Here is a 14,359-nt window from a genome sequence, read left to right as displayed (position 1 = left end):
GGTAAGGGTAGAAGGCAGGAGACCAGGTTAGAAACGACTGCAATAACCCAGGGGAGGGCAGACGGTGGCTTGAACCCAAGTGGTAGCAGAGGAGCTGAAGGGACGTGGACAGATTCTGGACATATTTTCAACCCTAACACACACTCCTGAGAAGTGATAGACAAAATAGCTTCAGCAGTCCTAACCTTTCACTTCAACTTTTCCCAATCCATACTTAAAAGAAGGGAGGTGCCCGTCAAAGACGTCAGACAAGGCGCCATGAGGAGGCCCTGCACAATGTGTGGTCCCTTTAAAGACACACAACAGATGTTGATGACAATACCGCAGACAACTATGAAAAACAGTATAGGGAAATTTTGCCAACCTCATATGTTTATTAACAGATTTTATTTAACTGCTTTCTTTCCAAGAGCATGTGTCTGTTCCACAGACAGTTTGACAACTTTTTAAATGTAGCCTTGCTCTCCACCCAGGTTCTGTGCCCCACCTGCTTCCAGCTTTGATGTGAAGCCATTTCTTCCCATCCCACACCGCGCCTGGCACGTGCCCGCTAGCTCCCCAGCACGTTCATTCACCTGGCAAGCAACTGATGGCCGACTCTGAGCGAGAACAGGCCCGAATCCTTCAGCATGAGCTCCATGGCATTCATTTGGGTTTTTCCAGATGGTATTTTCTTCACTCTCTCAAACTCCTTTAATTATGTATCAGCTACCATCAAAAATGTTCCAAACAGTCCGGTTAATTCATTTCTTTCAGGACCACACACACACACACACACACACACACACACACTCGTTCCCTCATTCTGGCAATGGAAGCATTTGCTTATAGCAGCAAAAGCAGAGGCTGCTCAGTAGAACACTGGTCCCTTCAGCTGAGGGCAGATACAGCCCCAGTGAGCACAGCCAACAATACCCTTTGCACAATATTACTCCAAACTCCCAACCCCCAACACACACTCTATCTCACACACAAGACAGCCATTATGAGGAGGAATCGCCAACTACAGGCCGGTTTCATGCATCTAACCGCAGAGGCTTCCTTCCATCTCCGTGGGCATCTGCGAGGAGGCAGCGGAGTGCCGTCCTCGGACTTTCTTCCCCAACTTGGATTCCGTTCCGTTCCGGGGCTGCCGAGCCCTAAGCTGGTGCCCGGCGGCCCCCTGCGCCCAGAGGCAGACACAGGGCCCCTGGCTCGGTTCCCTTTCTCCATCGCCCTGGTTGCTGGGCCCCTGGCCCTGCGGCCCCCACCCCCTGCGGTGAGGGGCACTCGGAGCCCCGTTACACCGCCTACCTCACCCCTCAGCTGAGGGGGTGGGGACCCCTCTGCTCCCACCGCTCACGACCCTCTCCCGCCCCTAACGTGGCAAAGGCCGGTCGGTGGCCAGGGGACTGCCGACGGGAAGAACCCGCCCTCCCGGCGGAAAAGGGGGATGGAGGTGCACGGCGCCGGGCACCAGGTGTGCAGGCGGCAGACCTGCGCGGCTCCGCTCCGCTCCGGAAAGTTGCGCCCCGGCTAACGAGGTGCCGCCCCGCCGCGCGGGGCCCTCAGCCTCCCGGCCCCCGCGGCCCCGCCAGGAGCCCGGCTCTCCGGGGTCTCCACGGCCCGCGGGGCCGGGCCGGACGCGGAGACCCGCCCGCCGCCCCGCCCTCCGCCCGCGCCGCCCGCAGGTGAGAGGCGGGGCCCAGGGAACCGCACCTGGGGCGGCGGGCGTGCCCGAGGGGCGAGTCCTGAGAGGCCAGGCGCCCAGCTCCTGCTCCCCTCCAGCGTCCCGCCCGCGGCCCCGCCGTCCCCCTCCGAGTCCGAGCCTCAGGGAAGGGGTGCACCTGACACGGTCTCCCCTCCCGCCGGCAGCGGCCGGGCCGCTCCTGCCCTCGCCCGCCGCCGCCGCCGGCCTCCCGGCCAGGGGTCGGCCCGGAGCCCCCGCGGCCGGTGTCCGCGGAGCGCGCTCGGCCGGAGCCCCCGGCGCGGCGCAGACCCCGGGCGGGCGCAGCTCGCCCTCCGCCCGGCAAGGGCGCGGGGTCCTTGTCCCAGCCCGGCGCCCGCCCTCCGCGCCGGGCAGACGCAGCCCCGCCGCGCCGCGGCCCCTCACCTGCTCTTCAGCGGCTGACTTTTGAGTTCGTAATAGGTTTTGGGTTCTTCATGAAACTCCTCCCCGACTTCGAAATCCGGCACGATGCCCGACTCGGACTGCATGGCTGCGGCTCCGTCCCCGCGGCGCCCGGGTGAGGACCGAGCCGGGCGAGGGGAGGAGGCGGGCCTGGGTCCGCGCCCGCAGCGCCCGCTCTGCCCGCCGCCGCCCGCGCGGCCGCCCGGCGCCGGGGGTTCGCACTCGCCGGGGAGGGGCCGCCGCCCGTGCCGCCGGGGCTTGTAGTTCGGCCCGGGCGGGGCCTGCCCAGCTCGCGGGGGCCGCGGGGCCCGCGGGAACTACAACTCCCAGCGGCCCGCGGGGCAGAGGCCGCCTGCCGGACCCCGCGGGGCAGCTCCGGTTCGGAATCCCTGTCAATGTCAGCGGCTCCCTCTCGCCTCAAGGGTACAGACCTGGCCATTAAATATTAATTAGGACGGACCCAGCCGGCTCTCCTACCGTCACCCCTCCTCCCAGCTCAGACGTCTGAGAGGGAACACCAAGTCCTTATTTAAAACAAACAAACAAACAACAGTGAAGGGTTTGGCACTAGAAAGTTTTAGCCTTCAGCCTGCCTTCACCTAAAAGGATGCCGAGCAGCCTGTTCGCTTCCAGCGCTGCTGCGACAAACCCACTCGTCCTCGGGCCGGAGGAGCGGAGCGACTTGCCTCCACTTGGGGAGGAAAACCTGGCTGTGGAGGGGTTCCTGTGCGTCCTCTCCACAGTCCAGCCCGAGCTTTGCAGGACTGTTCATCCCGCTCCCCTTATCCAGTCGCCACTTCGGATCTAAAGCAGCGCTCGGTACCTTCCCTTCATGTAAAAAGGCACAAAGAACAAAACAGCGTCGTCGCTGACTGTCTTTCATTTCATTTCTCAGTCGCCTGGGAGTTCAGAGGAGATTGTCCTAACATTTCAGGAGTGAAGCTGTGGGACAATGAACTGTACAGTGTCACCCCCGCCAAGCTTCCCGCACTCGCTTAGGTAACTGACAACAGGCTGCGCTGTGGCTGTTTCTGCTTCCAGTCCCTCACTGATTGGTTCCAGCAGGACGTCTCCCTTCTCTCAGTAATACGCTCCACAACAACAATAAGTGTTTCTAAAAGTGTCCTGAGGCACCAGGGAGCCAGTAGAGAGTCCGTGGCATTTGAAGTTAAGACCTGGAGTCCTTCTCCAAAGCTCTGTGTAATCTTGGGCATGTCACTTGATTCCTAGAAGCCTAATTTCTTCATCTATAAAAGAGGAGATTGGCAAACTCGTTTCGGAAGATGTTGCAAGGTCAAATGCAAGGGAGAGTGATTTGTGATCTACAAAAATGCTGCTCAGTGGCCATTCTTTTACTTATTAGATATTGAATCTACTCCTTTCCGACTAGCATTTGATCTGTGAGTTTCTCCTTTCAGAGTTAATAAACTAAATGATCATCCTAGGAGAAAACCCCAAGGAGGCTAGACTAATTAGCGGGCATCTTCCAGGAGTTGCCCGTTCTGCCTCACGGTGAAACATTTTAATTTTACATCAGAAAAGACCGACCTTAAGAGTTGAGGATATCACTCTCTGCCAGAAGGAAGCGGAAAGGTAAAACACAAGAGAACATTCAACTTAGATTATCAGCTGTAGGTGCTTGAAATGGGGTGGGGCAGTCTTGATTTTCACAATGACTTGGGGGGATTACAGTCATTTCAGCTGTATGGACCAGAAATGCTATATATTTTATACTAGGGGCCCAGTGCACGAATTCGTGCACCTTCAAAGGAACTGTAGGCCATGAGGCTGTGGTAGGCATGGGGCAGGTCTCAGGCTCCATCCTCCAAGTCCCTGCCCAGCCCCTCCCACCAAGGGCCCCCCCCTCCCGTCCCTTGTCTGCTCCCACCACTGCCACTCCCACCTGCTGATGGTGCAGAGTGATTGGGGCTGGCATCAGCAGTGGGTGCGAGCTGCGTCTGCTGCCCCTGATCGCCCCTCAGGAGCAGGGGGAGGTGGAGAAGCCCTCAGGGGCGATCAGGGCCAGCAGCCAGCGCTCGCACCCACTGATGGTGCCGAGCAATGGGGACTGGCATCAGCTGCGGGTGCAAGTGGGGCCGGCGCTGGCAGCAGGCACGAGCGCCAGGCAGGACCGCGATGCGCTGGAGCAAAGAATTTTCAGTAACCACCAGAGGTTCTCCCTATGACAGCGACCGGTGCCCCGCCTTGGTCTGGCGCCCCTGCTCACCTGTTCCACCATCCTGCCTCGGCCGACGCCCACCATGTTCCACACACGCCCTCTGGTGGTTAGCACACGTCATAGCAACCTGTTGTTTGGTTGTTCTGGTTGTTCCACTGTTCGGTCTATTTGCATATTAGCCTTTTATTATATAGGATATGACAATCATTCTTGTCCAATATAGGTGATTCCCCTGTTGAGAAACGCTGGGGTGTTCTTAATCTTCCTAATCCCCAGAAGCTTTTCAATCAGAGGAAAGCTATGGACCCTCTCCATATAGATGTAAATAAGATTTTGTACATAATTTTGGCCTGTTGATCCTTGAAGACTATCAAGGACTTCATCTTGGAAATGCAGTTTATAACCTCTCTAGAGCTGTAATGAGACAATTCATTATGTCATCCGTAAATCAAAGAGTGACCTGCTAGACCTAAGGGACCAAACCTACCAGGATGAACCTGTCAAAAAAGCTAAAACTCCTGAACTTACCTCCAACTAAGTGTACCTTCCAGAATATCCCTAGAATGCAGAGCTCTGAGCTGAGGTTGCCCTGAGGTATACACAGATAGCTTTTCCCCCTACACCTTTCATTCTGCTCTCACCCTACTCTTGGTTCAGGAAAAGTTCTCTTCCATTACATATGGCAGGGTTATTAATTACAGTGCCATCTGCTACCCAATGGGAGTGGGTTTGTGACCTAATCCTGACCAATCAGTGGGCCCCATTTTCTTAGCCCAGTGGTCGGCAACTCATAAGTCAACAGAGCCAAATATCAACAGTACAACGATTGAAATTTTCTTTTTGAGAGCCAAATTTTTTAAACTTAAACTTCTTCTAATGCCACTTCTTCAAAATAGACTCGCCCAGGCCGTGGTATTTTGTGGAATAGCCACACTCAAGGGGCCAAAGAGCCGCATATGGCTCGCGAGCCGCGGTTTGCCGACCACTGCCTTAGCCACAATGATTTCTTTGGGACTGGACATAGGACCTTAACATGAGCAGAAGTCCTTTGAACTTTTCTACTAGGACAACTGGGAAGACTGTCTGATTTCTGGAAGCATGGTGCTGGCTTAGAAGAAAACTTAGAGCTAATTACTTGTGGCTACGTAGGGAAGCTGATAAAAAAAATAAGAGCGAATGAGATAACATCAACAGCCATACAATATAAGATATCCTTAGATTTTTTTCCAGATATATAAACCAAAAGAACTTTTTTCTTTTTGCTGGAAAAGTTTCTATGCACTGCCATACCATTTATCCACATAGTAAAAAGTTTGCCACCTGATAGCTGGCCCCTGTGATTCCTTTTCATTAATGAATTAAACTCTAGGAGTGATAGCATTGTAATATTAGCTAGTTATTAATAATAGGAAAGGATCAAAGGGGAAGCCACACATTATAGGCTTATCATGTGGGCAGCTTCACCAGGAAGATGCAACTTTGTGCTCCCCAGGAAACCACCAGCTTCTTCCTTGAAAAACACTGGGGGAAAGGATCCAATAAAGAGAAGTAACACATGCCCAGTAAAGTTGGGGTTACATAGGGAAAGTACTTGACTGTCAGTCACACCTGGGAACAGAGGTCATTGGCCAGATTGAAAATTTGGAAATATATAATCTCCCAAACAAAGGAGTCCTCTCTCTCTCTCTCTCTCTCTCTCTCTCTCTCTCTCTCTCTCTCGTGCTCTTGGCTCAGTCTTGGCTTCCTTGCATTCACCAGTGTTTCCTCCACGGCCATCTGGACCTATGGACTGCACATGCAATGGACTGATGGGCTGCAGTGGGGAAACACAAATTAAGCCAGCCTGATGTTGTATTGGACTGTGCAGACATGGAGAGGAAATTCTAAAACCAGCTCTGATCTTAGCCCTGCTGCTACAGGCAAAATGGGACTTCTTCCATGGTGGGACTGAGGAAAATGAAACCTTGGAAATTCAGGAGTTTGATTCCATTGAAATAAAGCTTTCTACAAAATCGCATCCTCGTGTGCGAGTCTCAGGAAAAAAAAAAACCTCTTTTTCTCAGGATCTCACAAGAAATCCACCCCTTTGTTAACAGGAGTAGATACCTCTTCTTAAACAAGGTGATTTAAAGTCAAAGCTCCGTGCATTTCAACCAAGGACTATCCCTAGTAAAAGCACAAAAGCAATGTCTAGAGATTATAGTTATTGTCACTAGTAATGTGACCTATATTTATAGAATACTTTTACTTTTTTGCAAATGCTTGTCACATGCACGTCTTATTTGAGCTCATAAAAATCCAGCAAGGATAGATGGGCAAGGTTCCCATTTTAGCATACATGAACGTACACAACATAGAGATATGGCATTGTGCTGGGTACCCAGACTACAGAAATGAACTGACTTCCTCCCAGCTCTCCAGAGACTCACAGTCCCGGAGCTGAGTCAAAGCTTGTTACACAATGAGAAACCAGACATCACGCAACAAGTGCTAATCAGCAGATAATTGGTGTATGATTTGTACTTTCATATCCATTTAGCTCAACAACTATTTATGAAGCCCCTACTATGTGCCAGCCATGTTCTGTGCTAGGTATGGGGGAAATCACAGTGATGGGTCATATATGGTCCCTGCACTCAAGGCGAGGTGCAGGCCTTGTTTCAATGGATAAATAAAGTGACAGGAAGGGGGAATGCTACGAGTGTCTGAGAAAGGAACAGCCACTGAGGGCAGCGATGGTGAGGAAGTAAAGAATTCTTAGAGGAGATGTGACTAATCTAGATCTAAACAAGAAAGAAAGAGAGAAAAAAAATTTTAGGATATAAAACATAAAAATAGAATCTAATCAAGCCACTAGATCCATCCACAAATTTACAGAAAATTTTTGAGAGAGGAACATGTTAATAATACCACAAGGATGCAATCAGACAAACCCAGAAATTGAGAAATTTGACAAGACATTGAGAAATTCTTCAAAAAATAAATAGCATGAAATAAAGAGGAAGAAAGAATGCCTACAGGTTTTTAAAGATTTAAGAGACACACTAGAAACATAAATTATATCTCAATTTAAAAAATGAACTTACCCAGCCAGTGTGGCTTAGCTGTTGAACATTGACCCAGGAACCAATCGAGTGCCGGTTCAATTCCCCATCAGGGCACATGCCTGGGTTGCAGGCTCCATCCCCAGTAGGGGCCATGCAGGAGGCAGCCGATCAATGATGTTCCTCTCTCATTGATGTTTCTATCTATCCCTCTCCTTTCCTCTCTCTCAAAAAATAATCAATTAAAAAACATACTTTAAAAATGAACTCAAAAAAAGTCACATCACTCAAATATACAGGATATCCCAAAAATGTATACATACACTTTGAATAATTCCAAGACCAGGTGGATTCCTGCAACAGAGAGGAATTGACAGGTCTGCTCCAACCACGAAGACAAGAGGAGAAACAGTCCAGAGATGAAAGACACTGACTACGCCTTGCCATGCTAGCAGTCAGCAGCTGTGCGTCGCTACAGGTTGCCTAGAACCAAACCAGAGAGGGTCGGATCTGCATTGCCACCATGTGCCCACCATCCAGATATCATTGCTGACATGTATACATAAGTAACTGTTTGACATTGAAACAGGGACTCAGAACTGTTGGACATTGAAATTGGGACTCAAACATTTTTTGTTATTATATGTTTATTTCTAGTCTGCAGAGGCAAGATTTTTTAAAGGAAAGAAATGAGGGGAAAAATAGATACAGAGGCAAAGAAGCATTGAACAGACAGCCAAACTACAGTGGGAAGGCAGGGGAGGTTGCGGGGGGGGCGCACGCTGTAAGAGATCAACCGAAGGACTTGTACGCATGCATATAAGCATAACCAATGGATACAAGACACTGGGGGGAGGGGGGAGGGCAGGTGAGGGCATGTACTGGGGGGTAGGTAGGGGAGGCGGGGGGGAGGCCATTGGGGGGGAAAAGGAGACAAATGTACCACTATTTGAAATACTTGAAACAATAAATTTTTTAAAAAATGTTAAAAAAATAAATAAAAAAATTAACATAACAAAAGAATAATTGTAAAGATAGTGTTTATTAAAATACAATTAATTTTCAAAATTGACCTACCAGCTGTTACAGTGTGTATACATACTGGGGGGACACCCTCTATATGTAGACTCTCTGGAGCCTGATTTGAACAACCAATTTTCAGAATTCTTTTTGGAGAGAACTAGAGAGTATGAACATGAGCTGGAATTAGGTGATATTAAGGAATTACTGTTCATTTTATTAGTTATTATAGTGGTACTGTACTTATATTTTTAGCTGAGGTTCTTACCTGTTGGAGTAAAATGTTGAAACTGGGTAATATCTAATGGAAGTTTACTATACTACTCTCTCTACTTTTGTGTATATTTGAAATTTTCCATGACACAAAATAAAACTTTAAAAAAATGAGAGAGAAAGAGAGGAAACTGTCATAACGCTTTTAAAAAGAAATGGGGTACACTTTCTGATAAAATTAGATAACAAGGCATGTCATTAAAAAAGAGAAAAGAGGGAGAGATGGAAGCAGGGTTGCACGTGGTCTGTTAGAGGAAAGAGCCCATAGAAACTGACTATGCTTGATTTTGAAGCATCCATCTTATATAAAAACTACTGTTTGAAATTTTAACCCTGCTATTTGGCTTCTGTAAATTCTTGCTTGCTAAGACTACTCCCACTTCATAGAGGCCATTAAACCTTCCCCAGACAAGGTTATCAGTGCTGGTGCCAGGCCAGGCCTCTGGTTGAGGTCTCAAGGCCCCAGTACATAAGGGCTCTTTAAGAACTTGCAAAAGGGGCTGGAAACACTCCATATTTGGGAGACAAAGAAGGTAAAAACATATAAATAGGGAAAATTCCTACATGTTGGGGCCCAGAATTTGAGAGACATTTTCCTCTGGACCCGCATGTAATAAATGTAACTCCATCTCTCTAAGTATTGCTTTGTTCTTCTTCGGTTTTCTGTTACAATTTAACTAGAAAGGAAGTTACCAAAAGTATATTGAGAACCTCACAGACCTTCCGGAAGGACAGCACAACCTGTGCAAACAAGAACAACTCCGAATCCATGTCATAGAACAGGGCTAGTGAGGCGCCCACCAGTGCCCACCGGTGCCCTCACATGTACTAACATCACAGCTTGCACCTCTGATGTGACAGAACACAGGGTGCTGGTGACATGCTGCTTCTGGGAAATGAATAGAGCCACAACCACCCTCCACCAAAATGGACTGGACAGAGTTCCAGCTCCTCCGCCCACTTATCCCCTAGTCTGAAGTCAAGGTTGGATTCTATTGGCAGATAAAGATTTTGTGCCCAAACTCTACCCAAAGCCATTCAGTATCCTTTTATTCTCACTACTTTAGAGACTTAAATTTTTTAAAAAATAAGCAAATAAAACTATTTTCAGTCTTCTTGACAGCAATAAATTCAGTTCTGTCTACCAAACCCATAGTTTCCTCACCACACCCTTTTTTAACATAATCAAATTCAACTTTTGTTTCTCTTCCTTGAAATATATCTTAATAAATACCAGATTCAATAGTAATGAGGCTATTTAGTAACTTTAAAAAAATGGTGAGATAGGCCCAGATGAAGAACAATATAAATAACAGAAAAATGCTAAGAGAAAAAGATGATGGGGGTGAGGGGAGGAGGTGGTCAAGAGGCAAGTTTTCTGCATCATTCTCCGAGCACACTAGTATGTCCTTCCTATGAGTGCCAAGGTGGTGGAATATATGCCCAGACATGGGCCTGCCCCAAGAAAGCAACATAAGCTGTGCCAAGTTCAGCCATGGAACAGTCAAGTGGGAAGATCATTAATTTTCAAGGTATACATCTGCTTAGTGGCTATGCAGGACTTTTTAACCTGTTGGATCCCTTTAAGAAGCTGATGAGAGTTGTAGACATTCTTACTAGAATAAAAGGAGCATATTCAAAATGTTATCTGCAACTTCTGAGGTGCCCTTGAGCACTCTGTGGTCACCCATTGTTCCTCCAGGAGTCTGTGCCTCACGGTCTACCACATCTATTGTTCTTACAAGTGCTGTAGACTGCGGCTGCCTAGAGCCACTGGAGGAGGGAGGGAGGAGTGTGCTGTGCTGTGCAGACCAGCAGAGGAAAGTGGTGTGCCCTTCGCAAAGTGCTGTCCATGAAGCATGTTCATCAACATTTTGTTGGAGTGCCCATGAAAATGCAGATTTCCAAGCCCAGAACCAGAAGTACTAAATCATAATCTTGAAGGGGTGGGGATTGACAATCTGCATTTTCAGCAAGCTTCTTGGCTAGTGGTTAGACATGTGGAAATATTAGAACCACTGTTTAAGGGATGGCACCAAGCCAGGCAGAAAGAAAGCACAATGAAGAGGAGGTGCCAAAGAGGTGAGAAGAAAGGTGGAAAGAGGATGATTGATTAATAGTCCAGGGCAGTTCCCGAAGCGTGGGCCTGGGTGTAAAGGACAACATAAAGGGTAAGGAAAGGGCTGGCTGAGATCTGCAGTGTGATTTAAGTGACCTTAGGAAAGGAAATCCAACAGGTCTCAAGAACAGCTGATTAGGATGGAGCAACTGAAGAGCCACCAGGCATAAAAAATGAGCAGGAGTTTGGGGGATGGTTTTACCTTGTTAAAAGCAGTTTAAAAAATATTCTACCTAAAGCACCAGTCAGAAAGAATGTATGCACCCCTATGTTCATAGCAGCACAAGTCACAATAGCTATGATCTGGAAACAGCCTAAGTGCCCACCAGTAGATGAGTGGATAAAAGAGCTGTGGTACATTTACACCATGGAATACTATGCAGCAGTAACAAAGAAGGATCTCTTACCCTTTGAGACAACATGGAGGGACCTGGAAAGTATCATGCTAAGTGAAATAAATCAGGCAGAGAAAGACAAGAATCACATGATCTCACTCATATGTGCAATCTAAGTACCAAAATAAACTGATGAACGGAGTTGATCCAGAGACATGGAAGTATGGAACAGAGTGTGGAATCTCAGAGGGAAGGCGGGGGAGGTTGGGTGGGTGGGAGGTAATAAACCGAAGACCTTGTATGCATATATGCATAACCCATGGACACAGACAGTAGGGTGCTGAAGGCCTGGGGCTGGGGGGATGGGGGGGTTGGAGGGCGTTAATGGGAGAAAAAGTGCACATGTAATACTTTCAACAATAAAGAATTATTTTAAAAAATCATTCTGACACTTGTTGAAGAACTGAGGCCAACTTCATTCAGGGGGACTATTGGTGTAAGTATGGCGACTACTGCCATGGGCTTTGCAGCAGAGGAGACAGATTGGGCTCAGTTCCGAATACAACAAGGAAAATTGGGGGTTCACAGCCAAGAAGTAGAATGGGGCAGGGGAGGTGGTTGTCGGTAGGAAGGTACTAAAAGAATAGTATAACTCTTTGTTAAACTGACCTAGCAAGATGATCTCACCAAAGGCAAGCTGTGGTCATCAGATATTACCTGGGGTTGCGGGGATGAGGAAGATGATCAGATGTCAAGAGTGGGCGGTGGGGGGGGGGGGGGGGGGCGGGTGTTGGCTAAACTGACTTGGATTTTTGTTAAAATTGGTCAATGGAAATAGAAGTCCAATAGTCAAGGCCTATTTGGGAAGAGAATTCAGAGAAGATTGACTAAAGTTTGGTCAAGAAAAGAGTCAAAGCAAACAAATGCTTTTTGTGGCTCATGACCCCCCCAAACCAGGCTGGTGACAGCAGGCGGCTGTCACTTCACAGCTACAAATGCAATGGAGGAAGAGTGGTTTGACCCTGGTGTGGACTTTGTGACTCCAAGCCCAGAGCTCCTTGAGGGCTGGGACCAGCCTGTGAAACATCTATACCAATAAAAGGGTAATATGCTAATTAGGGCAGATGTCTTCTGGATGACCTTCCGAACGTCCTTCTGGACAAAGCAGCAGTGGCTTCGAAGAGCCCAGGCTCAGGCCGGCAGTGGCAGCAGCAGTGGGGTAATGGGGGTGGCGCCTTCCCCTGATCCGCCAGGTCGCGCCTCCTGCTGAGGGAGACCAAACTTCGGCTTAGGCCGGGGGGGGGGGGGGGGGGGGGTGGGCGGGGGGAGGGGGGAAGACAAGGCAGAGGCAGTTAGTGGTGATCAGGCCAGCAGGGGGCCAAGTTAGGGTTGATCAGGCTGGCAGGCAGAAGCAGTTAGGGGAGATCAGGCAGGCAGGCAGGCCAGCGGTTGGGGTTAGGAGCCAGCAGTCACAGATTGTGAGAGGGACGTCTGACTGCCGGTTGGGCCTAAACCTGCATTCAGACATCCCCTGAGGGGTCCCAGATTTGAGAGGGTGCAGGCCAGGCTGAGGGACCCCTCTCCCCCCACCCTCATGCACAAATTTTGTGCACCGGGCCTCTAGTATTCAATAACTGTCTGTGGGACAAATGAATGGATTAGCCGTCCAGGCAAAAAAAAGGTGTTTTCTAGCAAATTCATATTGTTCCTTTTTGTAATGATAGACTAAAAATACAAATGAACATGGGATTTTTACTACGTTTCCCAGTGTCCATTGGTATGTCAGGCAGATATTGATTAAACAAAATACCGGTTCCATCACTAGGGCTCCTAGTCTGAATTGATTTATCAGAGTAGAATTTAGCCTGTGTCCCAGTGGCATTGCTGATAAGGAGGCTGAGATCTCGTCCTGAGAAGCAGCAGACACATTCAGACTTGCTGGTGGATGATTTGGAGAAATATGCTGGAAAATAACTGAGTGGATCACATCTATCACTTATTAAAGGAACTAAAATCAGAAACTGAAATGAGCCAAGATGCATGCACATTTCCTGTCGTGAAGGTTACAGGGATAGGCCTCAAGGGATTTGATGTTCCCTTCCATGTTAACACAGAAAGTGGTCAGAAAGTTTTAGATGATGAGGGTTCATTTGTCAGGTTACAGCTGAAAATATATTCATCTTTGTTCGCCCTAGAACACAGTAGGAGTCAGGGCTCAATGTACTGCTGCTGAATTGATTGGCCAAAGTAATACTAAAATATAAGCCCCAGGGGTCAGCAGTCTAACAGCCAGGGAAACAGAAAACGTCAGCCTCCTCAGGGCAAGGGCGGAGGGGGCGGTCCGCAGGGACTTGGGTCTTAGAGAGGAGTTACAATGGGCCTCAGGGATGGGCAGAGGACTGAAGGAATTAATGCTTGTAAAATTCATGGAAGAGTGCTTGACACATGATACACTCCATGCAAGATTTTTGTAAACTAAATAAATCTCTATTTCTTTATTTATTTAAAAATATTTGTTTAGTACCTACTTAGTGCCAGCCACGTTTGAGAACAACTGGTTGACAGCTCCAGCGAAAGGTTTGCGAAGGTGGTTCACTTCAGGCACAAGTAACGAGGGTTAAAATGTGTGCCCGTGCTCTGACCTCCACGGGAGGGCGCGTTGGCTGCCTTCACACCCTGGCTCCACCATTTATTGGTCCTGGGGCCTTGAGTAAGTACCTCAATCGCCCTAATTCTAAATTTCCTTATTTGTAAAAAGGGAATAATTCAACCAAATTGTTGTGAGGATTAAATAAAGAAATTGGTATAAAGCACTTTGCTTTATTTTGTCTGGAACGCCTAAGAACTGTTGGCTAATTTTATATTATCCATGTTGATTGTTGCTGTTCTTATTCTTCTTTTGACCACACTTTAAATTAGCTTTTAGGAACCCATTGATCTATGTTTGAGGCAGAAAAGAAAAAATTAATGTTTCTCATGTAAATACTCTTTTGAATTAATTTTTTAAGAAGAAACTTTTTGTAGTTGTGAATCCTCACCTGAGGCTATTTTTTCCATTGACTTTTAGAGAGTGAAAGGGAGGGGGAAAGACAGAGACAGAGAAACATCAATGTGAGACACATCAATTGGTTGCTTCCCGCATGTGCTCCAATCAGTACCGGGGATCAAGCCTGCAACCGAGATATATGCCCTTGACGGGAATCGAACCCTCAACCCTTCAGTCTGCGGGCTAATGCTCTAACCACTGAGCACCAGCCAGTGCAAGAAGAAACTTTTGGC

At 48.2% G+C, this 14,359-nt stretch overlaps 1 protein-coding gene across 2 annotated transcripts in view; it reads right to left on the bottom strand.

Annotated features, from left to right (window-relative positions):
- The window catches only part of MITF (melanocyte inducing transcription factor), a 250,341-nt gene extending 248,015 nt beyond the window's left edge, over nucleotides 1-2,326 (bottom strand). For both annotated transcript variants that reach the window (XM_054729462.1, XM_054729463.1), the window contains exon 1: nucleotides 2,093-2,326. In XM_054729462.1, coding sequence (XP_054585437.1) covers nucleotides 2,093-2,196 — 104 coding nt within the window. In that variant the 5' untranslated portion in view covers nucleotides 2,197-2,326. The remainder of the gene's footprint in view (nucleotides 1-2,092) is intronic.
- Nucleotides 2,327-14,359: the final 12,033 nt, after the last annotated feature.

The sequence above is a fragment of the Eptesicus fuscus genome, chromosome 18, assembly GCF_027574615.1.
Source record: "Eptesicus fuscus isolate TK198812 chromosome 18, DD_ASM_mEF_20220401, whole genome shotgun sequence".
NCBI classification, from domain to species: domain Eukaryota; kingdom Metazoa; phylum Chordata; class Mammalia; order Chiroptera; family Vespertilionidae; genus Eptesicus; species Eptesicus fuscus.
The sequence above is the reverse complement of the archived record's forward strand: the minus strand, read 5'-3'. Positions and strand labels throughout refer to the sequence as shown.